The sequence below is a fragment of the Nycticebus coucang genome, chromosome 10 (genome assembly GCF_027406575.1).
Source record: "Nycticebus coucang isolate mNycCou1 chromosome 10, mNycCou1.pri, whole genome shotgun sequence".
NCBI classification, from domain to species: Eukaryota; Metazoa; Chordata; class Mammalia; order Primates; family Lorisidae; genus Nycticebus; species Nycticebus coucang.
In genome coordinates, this window is record NC_069789.1 from 21,200,714 (window position 1) to 21,221,835 (window position 21,122).

Here is a 21,122-nt window from a genome sequence, read left to right on the forward strand (position 1 = left end):
CTGGGCTCAAGCGATTCTCCTGCCTCCGCCTCCCAAGTAGCTGGGATTACAGGCGTCCATCCAATTTTTTGGTTGCAGCTGTCATTGTTTGGTGGGCCTGGGCTGGATTTGAACCCACCTGCTCAGGTGTATGTGGCTGGCACCTTAGCCACTTGAGCCACAGGCGCCGAGCCGGGGAAGTACTCCTTAATTTAGTTCTCCCCTTTGCATATGTCACCAGACTTCAGGTTTCAGGTGGTGTCCCATCCTCCACTCCAATTTATCTTAAAGGCATTGGGATTTTTTTTAAGACAGAGTCTCACTCTGTTGCCTTTAGTAGAATGCTGTGGCGTCACAGCTCACAGCAACCTCAAACTCTTGGCCTCAAGCGATTCTCTTGCCTCAGAGAATGCCTGGCTATTTTTCTGTTGCAGTTTGGCCAGGGCTGGGTTGGAACCCGCCACCCTCAGTATATGGTGCTGCCCAAGCATTGGAATTTTTTTTTTTTTTTTATTAAATCATAACTGTATACAATGATATGATTATGTGGCATCATACACTCACTTCATAAACCATTTGACACATTTTTATCACACTGGTTAACATAGCCTTTCCGGCGTTATCTCAGTTACTGTGCCAAAACATTTACATTCTACATTTACCAAGTTTCGCAAATACCCCAGCATTGGAATTTTTTAAAGCCCCTTTTATAATTGAAGTCTTCTAACACACATGAACATCCCACGAGTGTGTAGTTGCTAAGCCTCTCGTCCACAGGCATCACTGTGTGTTCCACTGGGTTTGACACTTGGTTGGCATGGTGGTTCACAGCCTGCTTCCTCAAGCTTTGAAGCTAAGAGTTCATTAATCTTTGTCCCTGATGTCCTTTCCATTTTGTTTGATTTCATCATTATTCCATATTTCACTTTTATGCGATTTTCCTTTTTATATATTTCCTAATGCAAGAAGTTCACAGCATAAATGCTTCAGGCTTGAACAGTATCTTTGAGGAGGAAAGGCTGCCGTTGGAATCGCTTTCAAATTGCTCCCTTAGGTGGCCCAATTTCCTGGCCACTTGTGGTGAATTCTAAGTCACTTGTGGAGTGGGCAAGGAGGGTTCTAAGGCAGCCAGACAGGTATGGTTCAGCGTTTCACTTCTAAGAACACAATTAGACAAAAGCATAGATACTTGGGAATATTTAGAGAAATTCTGTCACTGGTTATCTTATGGCAGAATAGTCCTGCTTTCCCATTGCCCTAAGACGGAGGCTGTGTCGCAGGCCAGGGAGCTGGTTGGTAGAGGTGGTACTGACAGCACCAGCCTGGCACTGAATGATCGGCCAGGTGTGGTGGCTCAGGTCTGTAATCTCAGCACTTGGGAGGCTGAAACGGATGGACAGCCTGAACTCACAGGCTTGAGACCAACCCGAGCCAGAGCAATGCCTCGTCTCTAAAAACAGCCATTGTGGCAGGCACCTGTAGGCAGCTACTTAGGAGGCAAGAGAATCGCTCAAGCCCAGGAGTTTCAGGTTGCTGTGAGCTATGATGCCATGGCACTCTACCAAGGGTGACAAAGTCAGACTCCGTCTCAAAAAAAAAAAAAAAAAAAAAACTTGCACAGGTGTCCTATGAAAGGTGGCCAAAGAGCACCAGAATTTCTCTCTCAGGACCCAGAAAAAAAGGGAACTTTTACAAAAAGTGAAACTCAGAATACATGTTTGAGGAATCTCAAAACACAACCTTATCTTACTAGTTTGAGCCAGGATGTTGTCAGTCCCTAAGAAAGAATATGTTTATATGCACGTGTAATGTGTTGCTTCTCATTTATTTCCTTTTGTTGGGTTTCATTGGTCATTTATCAATGAAGTAGTTAAGTTACAGGGTCTCCAACTCTGGGGAGAAGGAAGTCTGCTCTTAGAAGTGGTTGCTGTCCATCTCTCCTAAAAATCAAACTGAATAAAAGGAAGCTGATCCCAGCGTGGCCTGCGAGGTGTTGCTAGGTTTATCCTGGAAAAGGAAAAAGGCTGTGTGGACACTTACCTACTTTTTTTTCTTACAGCGAGTGACCGTTTGGTTTATCATTCATCCCTTTTTATTTCTTCTTAAACAGAATATGGTGCACCTGAAGATGAGGAACTCAAAAAACAACAACCATTTATGCTCAAGAACCACCTACTAAGTAAGAACCCCAGATTCAAATACAGCTTGTGTTCCAGTCCTTACCCGCTGAAGCAGGTAGTACTGACCTGTAGGGATTGTGTTTCTCATAGGTACCGAAGTGCCTTAAGTTCTAAAGAAATGATGAATTCTCAAATATTTCTTAATTCTTATAATGAACAGTTTTGTAACTGTCATGCTTTAAACTCATTTCATAGTGTTAATAAATGTGGGAGGTATTTGAGTTATGAATTGAACTGTGATTTGCAAATTGGTGACTTTTACCCTTGAAAACCTAGTTAAATTGTCAGGAAAGAAGTACTAAGGGGGAAAAAGGGACAGTAATAGCATGTTGGTCCCACATCAGTAAGACCTGTTTGTTCATTCCTTCTTCATTTTGAGGCATCTCACTCTGTTGCCTGGGCTAGAATGCCATGGTATCAGCCAGCTCAAAGCAACTTCAAATTCCTCGACTCAAGTGATCTTCTTGCCTCAGCCTCCGGGGTAGCTGGGACTCTAGGCACATGCCACAATGCCCAGCTAATTTTTTTTTTTTTTTTTGAGACCAGAGTCTCACTATGTTGCCCTTGATAAAGTGCCGAGGCGTCACAGCTCACAGCAATCTCAAACTCTTGGGCTTAAGCGATTCTCTTGCCTCAGCCTCTCAAGTAGCTGGGATTACAGGCACCTGCCACAACGCCTGGCTTTATTTTTTGTTGCAGTTGTTGTTTTAGCTGTCCTGGGCTGGGTTCGAACCCACCACCCTCAGCGTACAAGGCTGGTGACCTACCCCCTGAGCTATGGGTACTGTCCTAATTTTTCTATTTTTAATAGAGACAGGGTCTTGCTCTTGCTAAGGCTGGTCTTGAACTCCTGAGTTTAAGGGATCCTCCTGCCTCAGCCTTCCAGAGTGCTAGGATTATAGGTGTGAGCCACAGCACCTGGCTAAGACCTATTTTTTTTTGAGAGTTTTAGTTTGTTGTCCTCAGCAGAATGCTGTGGTGTCATAGCTCACAGCAACCTCAAAATCCTGGGCTCAAGTGATTCTCTTGCCTTAGCCTCCCAAGTAGCTGGGACTACAGGCGCCCACCACAGCGCCCAGCTATTTTCAGAGATGAGGTCTTTCTCTGGCTCAGGCCAGTATCGAACCTGTGAGCTCAGGCAATCCCTGGTTAACCTGCACGTTTAAAAATTTTATTATAATAGACATCAATTAGTCTTTTTCCTTTTTTCTTAAAGCACTGAAGATAAAATGCCCTAATCAACTTGATCAGAAAGTCCTACAGAAACAATTGCCAGGTGAGAAGAATGTGACTCTACTTCCTTTCTCATCTTCCCCCGCTCCCTACGTCTGTCTGATGATGAACTTCTTTATACTCCTGAGTCACTAGCCCATGTATGAGTCGGCTGAAATGAAAGCCTTTAATTCATACTTTAAACTTACAGGTTTTCAAGAGTCTTTTATAGTCTAAAATACAATCATTCGTGCTAGCATCACTCTCCCCATCCTCCAAAAAGTTCAGGTCTCCCGTAACTTTATCAGCTTATCCTGACAACAGTTTGTTAAACTTGGAATCCCTGCTTATAATTGTATTTTTAAACAGATGTCTGAGAGCTTGAATGGCTTAGCCTTTCAGAGGAACTCCCCAAGGCTACAGCTGTTTCCTGAGAGACTGTTACACTGAGTTTGGGATCTGTCTTATTATCCTTTCATGAAAGAGGAAACAGCCAAGTGAACTAAGTGTTGGGGCACTTGTGACTTTTCCTATATTCTGCAGGAGTCCCTGTAGAAACGATTCTCAGATACTTTAATGGACATACTGAAATAGTTTTTCTTTAAAAAACTTTAGAACTTAAAATCAACCTAACCTACCTTGAACTTTCACTCAAAAGAAAAATTAAGTCTTTATTTTTATCATTATTTTTGAGACAGTCTCACTATGTCCCTTTGGTAGAGTGCTATGGGTCAACAGCAACCTCAAACTCTTGGGCTTAAGCAATTCTCTTGCCTCAGCCTCCCAAGTAGCTGGGACTACAGGTGTCCAGCTATTTTTTTGTTGTAGTTGTCATTGTTGTTTAGCAGGCCTGGGCTGGGTTCGAACCTGCCAGCCCCAGTGTATGTGGCCGGCGCCCTAACCACTGAACGACAGGCACTGAACTTTACTCTTTGTACTTTTATTATTATTTTTTTTTCAGACAGAGTCTCACTTTGTCACCCCCGGTAGAGTGCTATGGTGACATAGTTCACAGCAACCTCTAACTCTTGGGCTCAAACAATTCTCTTGCCTCAGCCACCCAAGTAGCTGGACTACAGGTGCCTGCCGTTAACACCTACTTTTAGAGACGGGGTCTTGATGTAGCTCAGTCTGGTCTCAAACTCGTGAGCTCAGGCAATCCACCCACCGTGGCCTTCCAAAGTGCTGGGATTACAGATATGAGCCACTGTGCCCAGCCTTAAATTACAGTCTTTTTGAAAGTGTGCCATGATACTGTGTATTCTCAAGATTAAACTTGATTCATAGCCAAAATATAAATAGGTTAAATTTAGAGCAGTGAAGGTTTGAAAAAAATGAAATATGTATAGCCTGCATGACTCTAGTATATTGTGTTTTCTTGTTTGCCTGTCAGTGCGGTAATTCACATTGATTTTTAAATTAGTTTTTTATCAAATAAAATAAGCTTATCATGCTATTGCTTATGCAAGGCCTTAGGAATGTTCAAAGAAGTATCTTTCTCATTGATAACTATCCATTTAGTGTTAATTTACCAGTTACTTCTCCATTTTTATCTGCTGGGAATTCAGTTTCTCCTCCTGTGACATGTAATTTTCTTACTGTTATATCATAATGAGTTCCCTTCATTATTCTTTTTTCAAACTTAAACACTATCAGGGAAGGCTTTGGTGGGAACAGACGAGTGACAGAAGGCTAGAACTTTGTTTTTGGCTTTGGATGTCTCTGCATTTTCCCTTTCCAAACAAATCACTTCATGGGAATGCTACCACTAATGAACACAGCCCCAGAATCTTGTCCTTAGACTTGTTAGGTTTTCATTCTGAAAGCACTGAGATAGATCTGTCAAGGACTTTGGTCTGAAAATGCGCACGAACATGGCGCTGGACTGAGGTGACGGTGCCACCTCACCCCCCTCCCACACTCCATACCTGACCAGTATCCCAGGACTTTTGAGATTTGGTTCCCACTTTGGGAACACCCACCATAACCATACTCATTCTATTTTTATTAGTCTTTGAGTAGAGTTAACAAATTAGAATTATCCATAGAAATTATGGATAATTATAATAAAACAACATTATTTTGTTTTATGCTATTAAGAATCTGAGTCCTATATTCTATAAACTCAGCAGTAAGCCAGCAGATTAATAGTGAGCCAGGGTTATTTCTATTAATTCTTATGCTACATGCTGTGACTATCTAACCACTAACATAAATATAGTATTTTACATTTACTTTTTAAAGGATAACACTATTTTTTCAATTGCTCAGATTAGTGAAAATTAAAGAATACTGGCTGGCATGAAAAAGCAGTGTACCCTTACGTGGCAACTGCTATAAAAAATTAAAAATGCGCACATGCTCTGATGAAGCATTCTCTCAGACTATCAATGTTTATAAGAGGAAGAATGGTTGCATCAACTCTGGTGGACGCACACGTCTAATGTACTGTAAGGTACCATTAAGGAGAATGAAGTAGATGTGATGCTGCGCTGTCCAGTAACAACTGCCACTAGCCACATCTGGTTGTTTAATTTTAATTTCATTAAAATAAAATTAAAATTTCCGTTTCTCAGTCATGCTAGCTCCAGTTCAGGTCCTTGTGGGTGCCGTGTTGGGCAGGGCATGTCTAAAGGAATCAGCATACCATCACGTAATAAGGAAATACAAGCTATCGATCAGCATACCTTATGAAGCCTATGCATATGTATTTGAACACAAGTACGCTTCCAGGCCTTTTTCTATGATTTTTTTTTTTGTGTGTGTGAGACAGGGTTGTACTTTGTCACCCTGGGTAGAGCGCTGTGGCATGAACATAGCTCATGGCAACCTCCAACTCTTGGGCTCAAGTGATTGAGCCTCCTGCCTCGGCCTTCCGAATAGTTGGGCCTACAGGTGCCTACCACAACTCTGGCTAGTTTTTCTATTTTTAGTAGAGATGGGGGGTCACTCTTGCTCAGGCTGGTCTTGAACTCCTGAGTTCAAGCAATCCACCTGCCTCGGCCTCCCAGAATGCTAGGATAACAGGTATGAGCCACTTCGCCTTTCTGTGACATTTTTATTTTTTTTAGAGACAGAGTCTCACTCTGGAGCCCTCAGTAGAGTGCCATGGCGTCACAGCTCACAGCAACCTCCAGCTCTTGGGCTTAGGCGATTCTCTTGCCTCAGCCTCCCGAGTAGCTGGGACTACAGGTGCCCACCACAATGCCTGGCTATTTTTTGTTGCAGTTTGGCTGGGGCCAGGGTGGGGTTTGAACCCGCCACCCTCGGTATATGGGGTTGGTGCCCTACTCACTGAGCCACAGGCGCCACCATCTATGACATTTTTAAAACACTGGTCTTAGGAGGAAAACAGGCAAATTCGTATTTTCTGAATGTTAAGATAATCAGGTGTTACCATAGTTATTACATACAAATTAATGTTTTCTCCTGTAGACTCAGTTTCTTAGACGTGTCCTATGAGCAGCCTGGTCTGACATGGATTAAGACTGGGTCCTTCCCCTCGGTAAAACAATGAAAGCCCTTCCACTTAAGTCTTCAAAGAACTAGACTAAAAAGAGCAAACTGTGTTAATTAAAATTAAAGATTTACCTGTATTTAATATATAAACAAGAGAAAGCCAGTTTTTATTCTAAAATAAAGAACATTTATTATCACAAGTTGCATAAAAACACACAGCTTTTACAAAAATTATTTTTGATAGAAAAATATTTGTTTGAATACACTGTGATATTTGTGGGAACACTACACTATTGCTGTACCTCCAGCTAAAGCTTCAAAGAAACTATTTTTCTTATACTCAAAATATCCACTATTTCCCACCACAACCCATCTTTGGAAAGAAGTTCATAGTGTTTTCTGAACAAAGCATTTCCTCTTAAATTATATTTCTGTGCCTGGCAGTCACACGTCTGTGTGCGTTGAACACTTTAACTCTCGTGCTAGAAAGACTCTCGTCTACTCCACACCTTCATTTTACAGAGGGAGAAACTAAGGCCAGAGAGGCTAAGAGTCATCCTCAGGATTCCTGAGCCCCAACCAATATTCTTATTCATAAGAGAGTAACCACAAGGTTTAAAAAGAAAACTTAGTGATTTCATTCTTATTTGTACTTCTGTGCTGAGAATATTATTTCTGTTCCTATTAAGGAAGAAATACACTACTGAAATGGTATGAAACCTCACTGTCAAAGGGCACTTAGGTCAAACATTAGCTATGTTTCCCACAGTTCCCCAAATGACTCAAGTAATTGGTAAAAAGACTAAAGTTTTTTCCTAATTACATACTTGGATAAATTGATACTATGAAATCAGATATTGCTACCATTGCAATTCATGTGAGCTAGTTTTACAGATAACCGTCAGTTGAGAGAACTGATGGATTTTTCTTTTTTTTTGAGATAGTTTCAGTTTGTTGCCCTTGGTAGAGTGCCGTGGCATCATAGCTCACAGCAACCTCAAACTCTTGGGCTCAAGTGATTCTCTTGCCTCAGCCTCCTGAGTAGCTGAGACTACAGGCGCCCGCCACAACGCCCAGCTATTTTTAGAGATGGGGTCTTGCTCTTGCGCAGACTGGTCTCCAACCCATGAGCTCAGGCAATCCACCCATCTCAGCCTCCCAGAGTGCTAGGATTACAGGCATGAGCCACCAGGTCCGACTGATGGATTTTTTTTCTTTGACAGACTCCATGACAATTCAAAAGGTGAAGGGAATGCTGTCACGTGTTCTCAAAGTTCCTGTGTCAGACCTTCTGTTGTCCTATGAAAGTCCCAAAGTAGGTTGCTCAGCAAAATACAAAGTCAAGCTTCTGCACATGGTGTCATTAAATTGTCTCTGTATAACAATAGTTTGATTTTAAATGGATACCATAAATCTGTTTGACTTTAAGGGCAACCTGCTGCTTGGGGGTGTCTAGTGGGAGGGGGGGAGGATGTAGAACATGCTTTGTCAGATCTGTCTTAATCATACCCTCCCCCCCATTTTTGTTCTAACTTCAGATGCCAGACAGAGAAATTGAACTGGAAAATGACCTACAGTCATTACAATTTTATTCTGTGGAAAATGGAGATTGTCTGTTAGTGCGATGGTAACAACCCTGCTTATCATGTCTGGGGTTCACCGGAAATAAATGATTTATTGGAAAATTCTGCTGTCAAAATGAGTTTTACAACTTCCCCTACGTATAACAAAGGATGTTATTTTTTATTGGGGAAAAAACATTTCTAGGTTTGTATATAATAGCAGTAATAAAGGCCTTGAATCTTACTAATGATTTTCTGATCTTATGTCATATTTTCATAGTTCATGATTGCATTTCATTATATGAAGATTTAAATAATAGAAACTAGCTACTCTAATAAAACCTGACATAGTTAATAGCTGTCGTTAAGACCAGCTTTAATGGAATTCTTTATTAATACTATTTTAAAAGTTTACTAAAATGATTTGGTCATTTTGGGAAATGTCCCTTAAACTCAGAGACAAAACCTCTACTACATGTGACGTAAATGCTATTATCTCTTCTCAGCTGTACTGTTTTTAGAGTGTTTAAAAAATTAAGCACCTGCTTTTCCCTACAGTTACACCTAAACTGAGTATATCTTCTTCTATAGAAGAGGACTGGCAATGACAGGAGGAAGCAAAATTGGTTCTTGCAAAGTGTCAGCAGTTTAGAAATATCCTTTCCTATGGCACTGAAACCCTGAGAGGTATTTGCTTTGATTTATTCATATTTGAAAAAATTTAGCTTTTTGGGGAAAGTACTAAACTTTGACTTTTAGGACTTATGTTAAATGACAAAAGAAAACTTGAGTACTTGTACTTCCTTAAAACCAAGGTCTGGAACTAAGAATCATATTGGTTCCTTTTCAAATTCAAGTTGCCCACTTCATGCAGACAGCCACAAAATCTGACATTATTTCCAGAAACCCCAAACTTTGGTATAAGTGACCAATGCTCAAACAAATGATCACATATCACACAGCATTTTTGTGAGTTCTTTTTGGCTGGTAATTACCCTAATTATGCTGAGTAGAGCTGTCCTACAATCCAAGTTGAAATTCAAATTCTGGTTTATTAAGATTTCTAAGGCTAGGCTAAGTTTTAACAAAAAATGGCAGGTAATGATGAATTATTAATTAGCAACAATGCATTGGCATTTAGAAATTTTTTTTATAAAACAAGTTGGTATTTTTCAAATCACCTTCCAATATATAAAGAAAAACTTTTCTTATGCTACAGTATCAGGTGACTTTTAAAAAGGGAATTTGTGCGAACATTAAGAAAACCACACTGGTTACAGGTGAAGTCCCAGCCTCCAATGCTCCTGAAAGACATATTGCCAAACCTAAGGCTCTTCTCAGACTTACATTCAGATTATCATTTGCCTGCCCTGATTTTAAACACTGCTAATTTGAATCCCTATCGTCTGGCTTCACACTGACAAGGATCCCCACATAATTCCTTCAGTTTCCACAGTTCTGCCAGCTCCTGTGGAGAATACTGGGGGGAAGACAGCATTCCTGTCTCACAAGTCTTCTCACACAGCCACAGGCTGTCCTGTTGGAAAACAAAAGCTGGTTTGAAACGTGTTTTGAGACAGAAAGCATGCAGATGGGCAGCTTTTCTTCTAAGGAAGCTGGAATTATTTCGAGGACAATTCTGTGTGAACAGATTAGTGAGGTTTGGGGGTGGTTCCTCCTGATTTGGGAAAGCATCAGGCCCCACAATTCTGTCCTCACAGAACACAGAAACAATGCAAGTGTGGTGTTTAACCATTTTGAGTTAGCAAATTCTATAATGAGCAAGTTTGGAAGCCATAAATGAAGAGTTTCCTATTTGTTATCAGAGGAAAGGTGGTTATATAGTAGCATTAATAACAGCTAGTGTAAGGTGGAATGCTTGTAATACTCTGGGAACTGTACCAAGTGCTTTATAAATGCCTCATTTAATTCTCAAAACAAACCCTGGGAAGTCAGAATTATTTCCCTCTCACAAGTGAGAAGCTAAAATGAAGAGAGTTAAGTTACTTGCTCAAGGTCCAAGTGCTAATAAAATGACAGGGATTAAAGACTCCTGAACCCCAGTTCTTAATCACAACTGTTTCCTAGCTACCAGATTTGGTTATATGATACGGCTTGTAATTTTTCGCAATGTAACAGAACACATTTATAGAGAAACTCATTCCATTCTTTAGAACACAAAAGTGCTGGATAAAATTAAAAATCTTTATAAAGCATGGCTGAACTCCTTTGGTGAAGAAGAAACAGCAGGAGGAAGTGCAGGAGTCAGCCATGTGCCTAGAAGGCATCTGCTGATCCTTGGGTTTTAAAGTCCATGCCCCATACAAACACTCCATTAAAATAATTACTATTTATTTATTTATCGAGACAGAGTCTCACTCTGTTGCTCTGAGTAGAGTTCTGTGGCCCACACAGCAACCTCAAACTCTTGGGCTCAAGCAATCTTTGTGCCTCAGCCTTCCAAGTAGCTGGGACTATAGGCGTCTGCCACAGCGCCTGGCTAGTTCTAGTTTTAGTAGAGATGGGGTCTCAGTCTTGCTTAAGCTGGTCTCAAACTCCTAAGTTAAAGCAGTCCACCTGCCTCAGCTTTCCAGAGTGCCAGGATTATAGGAGTGAGCCACCATGCCTGGCCCAGTAATAATAATTTTAAAAGTCCATGCCCAAAGACAGGAGACCAGAGACTGCCACAGAGAGCCAGAATCCCTGAAGGGCCACTGCCTCTGGGTACATAAGAAAACTTCCCAGACAAGAGAGTGACTTGTCTGTCTCAGGCCTGCCCCGGAGTAAGATGTAAAGGAATCTTCCTGAATATCTGTAACCACAGCTTGCACTAAGGTGGGGCTGGAGCCATTATTCACAGTCCACAGCCCCAAAAGTCCCTAGATAGAAATGTGAAATATTCACAGATGGTAGTGCCCTTAGGTGCAGAGCAAAAAAAAAAGGTAAAACCCTGTTCATTAGAAATGCATTTTAAATACAGTTCATTTCACCTAACAAAGCAAACACTGTAACCTACTTGTTTGTACGTACCCTCAAATTAATTGGAAATAAAAAAAAAAAAACAGGTTGTAATTTCAAAGACAGGAGTTCACAATAAAAAGTCTCTTAACACATCAAGAAACAAGCCCCATGCACAACAGTCGGTAGAAACAACAAACTGCAACATCAGACCTGCGGAGACCCATTCCCGAATCACCAGCACCGGAAATAATTATGTTCAAAGGTAAGTAAGCCAAAGAGGGGAGCAAAAGTACGACAAAGAGCTAGGACTAATAAAAGCTGACTAAGGAGCAGCACGTTGAACTGAGAGCTGCAGCTCTCTGCAGGGTCTCTCGCTGGTGGGCTCCGCACACGCTTTCTGCCCTGCACCATCTGTGGCCAATGTGTAAGTGGCAAGAGTCTAGAATTCAACAGAAATCTCTGAGACAAAAGCTAACTTTGTGCTTCCTTTCTTCCTAGGGCTCTTATTTTCCATTTTAGTCTCTGCAGACTCATTTCTCTTTTTTTCTGGTTTAGCAATCAGTGTGCTTTAAGTGGTATCTTGCAACATCCGGTGTTTTATTTCCATCAGCCAGAAGGGTCCTTTGACCGCAATACTGCTGGAAACTCAAGTCATTGAGTCATGGATTCTGTCATTAAGTTTCAAAGCTGCAAAAATTTCCGACCAAATCTACAAAAAACTAATTCTTCTTTGTAGGTAGGGGAACTTTTGTTCCTAACATTGCCTTTTGGGTTAAACTGAGAAAAATGTTGTATGAAAGACAACCTAGATGGATTACTGGCAATTAAATCAAGAGCACAGCTGTTAGGCTAGAAGATCTTCACTCTTTCTGCCCAGGGTCTGACAGACATTACAGCTTGAGCATGTCAAATTCAACTTTCTGCGCACTAACATGACATTCGAAGGAAAAGCTCACTGAAGCTTTTCAGATTTTCAGATTTGGGATGCTGACCTGGGAAGTCTGATGCACTCACTTCTAAAGCTGAAAAACTGAAATCCAAAATCTGAAACACTTCCGGTCTCAGGCATTAGAAATTGCATTTTCTCAATTCTTAAGAACCCTAGAGCCAACCCCCAGAGATCTGCTTACCTGGTATCTTTTGGGTCCTATGGCTGCCATCCAAATGCCCATGCTTACATCTTCACCCTGTACATGGCCCATAAAGTTTAAATGTGAAAGTTTAAAAGCTTATTTCATTTGTAAAGATAATGGCACATCCACTTCCATTATAAACAACCTACTTCTTTATTACTTTAATACGAAATGCCAAACATAGACTGACGCTATAAAGCCAGTGGCTGTCAGCACGGAGCACCTACACCACAAGGTAGTGAGCGGGCAACACAGCCACAGCCCATTCTTCTCCGGTCCCTTAAGTCTTCAGGAAATACTTTCTAGTCTTCCTCCTTATGAATGAATAAAAATCTTTATATTCCTCCAGGGATTACACTTGTAAACATAGGCAGAAAACTTATTAAGTAGGCTCAGAAAAGACTTAGGAATAGAATTTGAAGGAGTAGCAGTGTGTCCTTAACCTTTAAGGACTGATTTATACATAGAAAGAATAACATGCTTTTCCCCAAGTAAGTGGGCTGTGCTTTCACAGACAGAATACTGGGCTGGATAAAACGTGATGAGTGTACCCTGAGGTAAGAAACTCTTCATTACCTGGTAAGTCTTTAATCTCCCGGAGTTGCTTGCCAGCCAGTCAACAATGTCCCTGGAGATCACATACCCTGACCCACATGCAAAGGCAGGGTAAGCAGGACTCGGGTACTCCAACTCCTGCCACTTTCCAGTTCGGTCAACTGCCCAGTTCAGTCTGAAACTGAAATTAACAATAACACGGCTCCTTGTGTTCATCTGCCACTATTAAACTTGACTCTATTATCATCACCACAAAGAGCAAGCTCGTAGGAAAAAGGACAGAAGAGGAGAAAGGATTTTTTTTTTTAATCTAAGGACAGGAATATTACCATTTTTTCCAGTAGTGTTTTATGTAAAATAGTATATTAAATTTTATCAAAATTGCATTTGTGGAGCTTCTGATAGAAAAGTACTAAAAGATTACCCTGTGTTTTAGCAGACATTAAAAAAACTCAGAACACCAAAAAAAGGAAATCACTAATCCATACTGTATCCCTGATGAAGCATAGAAAGTGGCTTCAGAGATGTGTCACAAATTTATTCTAATACACAACGTATAACAGCTTCTAATGTGAGTACCATTTATTTCTAGGGCATGAGAATAGAAGGTACATCATTTTCCCTAATTAATTACATTAGCCTGAGGCTTTTCATTTAAAAAATATTTTCCTCTGATTGTAGAGTAAAAAAATATTTTAACCCAGGAGCCTAACAAGAAATTTCACATCTCTGGCAGCGCCTGTGGCTCAGTGAGTAGGGTGCCGGCCCCGTACCTGAGGGTGGCAGGTTCGAACCTGGCCCCGGACAAACTGCAACAAAAAAATAGCCGGGCATTATGACGGGCGCCTGTAGTCCCAGCTACTCGGGAGGCTAAGGCAAGAGAATTGTCTAAGCCCAGCAGTTGGAGGTTGCTGTGAGCTGTGACGCCACAGCACTCTACCAAGGGCAACAAAGTGAAAAAAAAGAAATTTCACATCTCAAACACATTTCCATATGAAAAAAAGAGACTTGCATATTTCATTCTAAATTAATTACATTTGTTCAGGCATAAGAATGCCACAAGAATGGGCTAACATTGGTTAACTTACTTCCCCCACCAAAAATTAGGCCCATCCAGATTCTTCTGGGCAATTCTATCAAAAACAGCTTCTAAGTCTATGTAACAGTCGTCATCGGTCTTGAGCAACAAATCGAAGCTAGTTGTTTCCACAGTCCTATCAGCAAAACAGAGATACAGAAATCAGTATAGCCACACACAGAAGCCACGCTCAACCCACTAGGGTGGCCTAACACTGAATTTCAAAATTGTCCCTGTACTACCCATGTCTCACTCCTCAGATGCTGGGAACATTCGCTCTAATAAAACGTGGCTGCTGTCAACTGCCCTCAGTTGGTATTTACCAAGTGGCATAAAACAGAGATACAACAAGCCAATTTTAAAAGGTATAGGATTATACAAGAAATTTTTAGATTAAAAAAAAAGATGAAGGAAAATGAATACAATGAGAAAAAAATCTGGTGTAAGTGGCATATATGTTCAAACAAATGCTTCTTAGCCGTCATTCACATCAGGCTGCCAGATTAACTTTGCCACACATGTTTTTACAACAAAGGCCCAGGATAAGGGAACAGGTGTTACACCTGGGCCTCTCACACAGACTGTTACTGTACAAGATGTGCTCTATACTATAATTTACATATGGCACTCAAGATAGTTTATGGTCTTAAAAAAAATTGAGCTATATCATGTAAACATTTTCTCTTAGAAACAACTTTCAGCAATAAAGCCATCATAAAGAACCTTTGGAAGGCACAACAGGGTAACTCCACTTATCTAGACATCAAGCAATATATAACGGCAACTAAAGACAAAAGTCACTCCTTCATTTCACAATGACAAACCTATTCATCTCTATTTAAAAATGCAGTTTTGTAATATGACAAAAATCTCAATAAAAAATCCAGAGGAAGTTTCATTAAGTCAACGGATGGTAAATTTAACAACAATGGGTCAACACCAACTAGCATAACCCTGTGTTTTTAGTTTATTGCTAGTTAACAGCATAAGGTATATACATGAGTCACTGCTGGTGGGAATGCACAATAATACGTTCCTTCTGGAAGGATGTTTGGAGAATACTTAGAGACCTAAAAATAGACCTGCCATTTGATCCTATAATTCTTCTACAAGGTATATACCCAGAAGACCAAAAATCACATTATAACAAAGACATCTGTACCAGAATGTTTATTGCAGCCCAATTCATAATTGCTAAGTCATGGAAGAAGCCCAAGTACCCACTGACCCACAAATGGACTAGCAAATTGTGGTACACGTATACCATGGAATATTATGCAGCCTTAAAGAAAGATGGAGACTTTACCTCTTTTGTGTTTACATGGATGGAGCTGGAACATATTCTTCTTAGCAAAGTATCTCAGGAATGGAAGAAAAAGTATCCAATGTACTCAGCCCTACTATGAAGCTAATTTGGGTTATAGCTATAGTTCACATGAAGGCTATAACCCAACTATAGCACAAGAATATGGGGGAAGGTTAGGGTGGAGGGAAGGTAATAGGTGGGGCCCTACACCTATGGTACATCTTAGAATGGGTACAGGTGAAACTTACTAAATGCAGAATATAAATGTCTACATACAATAACTAAGAAAATGTCATGAAGGCTACGTTGAACAGTTTGATGAGATTATTTCAGATTGTATATGAAACCAGCACATTGTACTCCTTGACTGCACTAATGTACATAGCTATGATTTAACAAGAAATAAATAAATAAATATCAGTTAAGAAATCACACAAAAAAAGAAATTTTAAGCTGACAGTGGCAATCTTTCTGATTCACACATGCCGGTTTGAACTTGCTCACTTTATTGTTTTTTTGGGGAGGGCTTCATTTATTTCTGTCTATGTGGATTTTACGTTTCTTGACTTTTGTGTACCTCAAAACTTTCCTAATAACCCATGTGTAATATTCATTTGCTAACTAGAAATAAACTTTCATGACAAGGAACATTTAAGTCACTGGCGACTCAACTACATAAAGGGATAATGAAACTCTCATTTACAGTGTAGAGGGAGATGGGTGGGGCAGCTGCGGGTAAGCGGTCCTGCAACACAGCCCTGTTGGAAGGTTACTGCGGCAATCCAAGCAGAGAAGGTGACTGCTCAAAACAGTGGAAGCAGAGACAGAGTGGGAGAAGCCAAGATCTCAGAGATGGGTAAGGAGAAGAAGAACAGGTGGTACTGCACTAAATGTAACTTCCACACCTGGGAAATATCTCTCTATAGACAGTCCGAGAACCTCACAGTCCTGATTTCCATCTTCCTGGATCTCTATTTCTACTACTCTCCCTCGTGTTGGCCTCACCCTACAGCCAGAACTCCCTTTAGTGGCTTAGACTTAAAAGAAGTTTCTTTTTCTTCAGCTAAACTTACTCCTATTCCAGACACATTCAAATTTCCAACCCTCATTTACATCTTTCTTCCACCCACAGGACAACTTCAAAATTATATTAACATGCCCCAGCTAGGAAACATTACCCTCTATAGCTAACTAGACCATCTAACTTTCCGGACCAGGGAACCACAACTGTAAAGTACTGTACTTGGTAACTTCTAAGGATATAGAGAAAAGAAAAAAAAGACCATGGGCCTTACCAAGAAAAAGGATAAGGTTTGAAAAAAGAAAAGTCAAAGATATGAATAGCCTTTATAGGTTTAACCAGGAAAGAAGAGTTCAAAGGTTTTAGTTCTGCAGTAAGGGTAGACAGTATCAATGAACTCAATAGCAAATTACGGGACCCTAGGGTGACTAATAATATTAACAACTATATATATATATATATATGTTAATCTTATTATATACATTAAAATAAAGTCATTATATATTGAGTGTGTCTAGAATTCCAGAAATAAATGTAGACCGCTGTTGCTATTGTTATCAAAGTAGAAATTACTATAAGATCCAAGAAATACTAGAGGGTATGGGAAGTTATAAATAGGATAGACTCTAGGAGCTGTGGAAGTCTAGTGCATCTCTATACAGGAGTTTCAGAATCAGGACAAGTAGTTTTTAAATGTATGGAATAGAGAATGGAAATACAAAGTGGATTTTCAGTTGAACAGAATTCAGATGAGTAATCTGGATACAAATGACTATAAATGGGGAAAAAATACAGGTATATGGGTAAAAACACTGAAAATGAACCATTTCTGAACACAATAATTTTTCATCTAAAATGGCTTAAGACAACCGTGCCAAGTGGGAATGACTCAAAAGAAATCAATTTTTACCTTGTATATTTTCAATAGTTTAGTATCATTCGCATTATGGATCTGCTAATCGAAATAAGTGGCAGCATTTTAGAAGTTCAGTCTTTACAAGGAGTCAGACACAATAAGTCATACCCTAGGGGTCCTGAGTTTTGGTTTTGATTACTGAGATCTCAGAGATTTGAAGTTGATAAATTATTCCTATTATCAAAAGAACAATAAGCCAGGTACAGTCCTAGCTATTCAGGTGGCTGAGGTGGGAGGATCACTTCAGTTAGAGTGGGCAATATAGCGAGACTGCCTCCAGAAAACAAAAACAAAAATAAAAAAAAAAAAAAAACAGAACAATAGAAATAAAACTAGTTCTACCTACTCAACATTTTTAGAACCTACCATTTATAGAAGTTCAATAATTTTGCAGGAACATTTCGGTAAGTGTCAACAACATCCACGAAAACAATATCATCATAGGCGCTACTCTCCTCCTCCAGGAAGCCGTCTTCTTCGTGGAGATTACTTAGATGATCAATAAGTCTTTGGGGACGAGAATGAAGGTTGTGTAAGAGAGCATCAACTTCTAAAAAGAAAAATCAAGAATTGGGGAAAAATGCTATGACAAATTAAGACCCGGAACCTATAATAAGATGTACACTAAAATTCTTTTCCCAAGACAATGTAATAAGCACAGTTGTTTGTAACTTCAGGTAGGGAAGGGGAACTCTTAGACGTTGCCAGTGGGAGGATAAACGGATACACCCAGTTTGGAGGACAATTTGATAATATCTTGTTAGGCTGAAGATATGTACACCTTATGGTTGAGTCCACCTGAAAGTATATCCTTACAGACATTATTACCTTTTTTTTTTTAGAGTTAATAGCAGAGATTTATTAAGAGCATCTGCAAGCACATGAGCTGTCACTGAAAATGGTGACAGCTACAGACATTATTTTTACATGATCGCAAGAATATTCACTGCAGCACTGTTTGTGGGGAAAAAAAAAATGGAATCAAGCTAAATGACCACTGATAGGAATGGTGCTAAAATAATGTTGAGTAGGGCGGCGCCTGTAGCTTAGTGAGTAGGGAGCCGGCCCCATATGCTGAGGGTGGCGGGTTCAAATCCAGCCCCGGCCAAACTGCAACAACAACAACAAAAAAAATGTTGAGTAAAAACTGCTTTTTAAAGTGATATGTATATATGGTATGATTCTATAATATTAATTACAAAATACTCAAAAGGATGTTATTGAAAGATATGTAAATATGTAGTAGAAAGTAGAAAAATAAGAATGGGAAGGGTACACATAAATTTTCGGACAGTGAGATTCCCCCTCTGAGGGAAAGAGGCAGGAATGAGAACTGTAAGGGGATGAGGGAAAATTAAAACTCTGCCTATCAGCTTTTATTTCTTTAAAAAAAAAAATGGAAGCAAATATGACAAAAACAGAAACATCTATTAATTCTCAGCAGTGGGTACTTTTAGTATTCTCTGCTTTTGGTGTATTTGGTATTTCATAATAAAAAGAATTGTTAATGATGATTAAAAGACATCTGCCCTCTCACACATTAATGAGTCACTTGTCACATGTCTGCAGGTCTGTCCCCAGATACTATGAATTTAAGGCAGCAACTCTCTCAGTAGGGCAGGAAAAGTCAGGATTTTCTCAAATATCTTAATCAAATTAAAGAAAATTTCTGAAGAATAAAAAGAAAGTGAGCTGCTGAGGGGTGGGGAAAGGAAATGAAAGGTAATTTCACACTCCACTCTTCCTTGTTGCAAATGGAATGGATGGAGGTGGGGATCTGAAGACCTTCATTGACTTCTGCCTCTGCCACTGTCTGTGAGCTACTGCTAAGTTACACCGTCTGTGGACTGTAACTCATCTATAAAAGGAGTGGAACTGAATCAGTGGTTCTTAGGAATGCTTACTGAAATATAGATTCCTGGGCCTCAAGTCTAAAGATTCAGCAGATCTGGTGTGGAACCCAAGAATCTGTATTTTTAATTTGCCACCTCTCTGACTCTAATGTAGGTGAGTTACAGACCACAGCCTACCCTTTGAAAAGAAACACAGAACTAAATAACTTCTGGTCCCTTTCAACTCTTAAGCCTACTGTAACATCCTGTCACTTTAAAGATAAGGATAAATATACACAGATAGTCCTTGACTTAATAACAACTCCATTTATGAGTTTTGCCTTTACAATAGCGTGAAAAGTAATATGCGTTTGGTGGAAACCATACTGAGTACACATACAGCCCTTCTGTCTTTCACTTTCAATATTTAATAGCACACGAGACGTTCATTACTCTATTATAAAATGGGCTTTGTGTTAGGTGATATTGCCCTACTGTATGCTAGTTGAGTGTTCTGAACACATTTAAGGTCGGCTAGAGGCTAAGCTATAATGGTTAGGTTAAGTGTATTAAATGCATTTTCAATTTATGATATTTTCAAATTAAGATGAGTTTATCAGCCTTTTGGCCAGAGACGCCATCTTCCAGTAATTCACCAAAATGATGAACACAAAGGGAAAGAGGAGAGGCACCCGATACATGTTCTCTAGGCCTTTTAGAAAACATGGAGCTGTTCCTTTGGCCACATATATGTGAATCTACAAGAAAGGTGATATTGTAGACATCAAGGGAATGGGTACTGTTCAAAAAGGCATGCCACACAAATGTTACCATGGCAAAACTGGAAGAGTTTACAATGTCACCCAGCATGCTGTTGGCATTGTTGTAAACAAACAAGTTAAGGGCAAGATCCTCGTGAAGAAGATTAATGTTCATATTGAGCATATTAAGCACTCTAAGAGCTGAGATAACTTCCTGAGGCATGTGAAGGAAAATGATCAGAAAAAGAAGGAAGCCAAAGAGAAAGGTACCTGGGTTCAACTGAAGTGCCAGCCTGCGCCACCCAGAGAAGCCCACTTCGTGAGAACTAACGGAAAGGAGCCTGAGCTCCTGGAACCCATTCCCTATGAATTCATGGCATAATAAGCATATAACATAGCACACAGGAGTACCAGTGGAACCATGTGTTTAGGTGCTAGAACCTATTTATTCCCCATGAGCTCATGGCATAATAGGTGTACAGTACAGCACACAGGATAACCAAAAGACCCCATGTAACAGTGATACGCGGTGCTGGAACCTATTTCCCATGAATTCAAAAGTCAATCAACACTTTGTCACATTCAATGGCAAGGTGCCTCCCTGAGCTACTGGAACCTCTTCACTATGAATTCATGGCATGGTAGATAAAATTAATAGCGTAAAAATGTTTCTTGTTCATTCACTAAAAGTGTGATTTTTTTTCCCCAAAGAAGTATTAAAGCAAATTTTAATGTGTCCTAAAAAAAAAAAAAAAAGACGAGTTTATCAAGACGTAACCACACTGTAAGTCAAGAAGTGTCTGTACAACTTAACACTTGAAGGAAGTGAAAGTGTTATAAAACTACAGTAATAGGAAAATGGAAAGTAATGAGATGAGAACAGAACCTAAATACAAGCCTTTTAGACTATTAAGTTATACATTTTGTTTTAACTGCATTAATCTGGAAGGTATGAGTATAAATTAACACCAGGAATAAGAAAAGATGTCTGCTTGCGCCACTTCCAGTCAACATTGTACTACATGTTCTAGCTAAGACAATTAGACATGAAAAAGAGATAAAAGGCATCCACACTGGAAGGGAAGAAGCAAAACTACTTCTATTAACAAATGACATGATCTTATATACAGAAAATCCTAAAGTACCTAACAAAACTATTAACTAAAA

At 39.8% G+C, this 21,122-nt stretch overlaps 2 protein-coding genes across 9 annotated transcripts in view; one reads left to right on the plus strand and one right to left on the minus strand.

Moving 5' to 3' along the window:
- The window catches only part of TBCE (tubulin folding cofactor E), a 105,425-nt gene extending 96,791 nt beyond the window's left edge, over nucleotides 1–8,634 (plus strand). For all 6 annotated transcript variants that reach the window (XM_053604130.1, XM_053604129.1, XM_053604128.1 and 3 more), the window contains 4 exons: nucleotides 2,090–2,158; nucleotides 3,376–3,435; nucleotides 8,054–8,145; nucleotides 8,369–8,634. In XM_053604130.1, the coding sequence (XP_053460105.1) occupies nucleotides 2,090–2,158; nucleotides 3,376–3,435; nucleotides 8,054–8,145; nucleotides 8,369–8,461 (314 nt within the window). In that variant the 3' untranslated portion in view covers nucleotides 8,462–8,634. The remainder of the gene's footprint in view (nucleotides 1–2,089; nucleotides 2,159–3,375; nucleotides 3,436–8,053; nucleotides 8,146–8,368) is intronic.
- Nucleotides 506–21,122, minus strand: part of B3GALNT2 (beta-1,3-N-acetylgalactosaminyltransferase 2) — a 70,151-nt gene continuing 49,534 nt past the window's right edge. For 2 of the 3 annotated variants that reach the window (XM_053604136.1, XM_053604134.1), the window contains exons 8-12: nucleotides 17,729–17,912; nucleotides 14,130–14,255; nucleotides 13,063–13,222; nucleotides 12,484–12,540; nucleotides 9,529–9,929 (exon numbers count right to left, since the gene is read on the minus strand). In XM_053604136.1, coding sequence (XP_053460111.1) covers nucleotides 9,792–9,929; nucleotides 12,484–12,540; nucleotides 13,063–13,222; nucleotides 14,130–14,255; nucleotides 17,729–17,912 — 665 coding nt within the window. In that variant the 3' untranslated portion in view covers nucleotides 9,529–9,791. Of the gene's footprint in view, nucleotides 1,987–9,528; nucleotides 9,930–12,483; nucleotides 12,541–13,062; nucleotides 13,223–14,129; nucleotides 14,256–17,728; nucleotides 17,913–21,122 lie in introns of those variants that run through there. The other variant, XM_053604135.1, reaches the window with a different exon arrangement.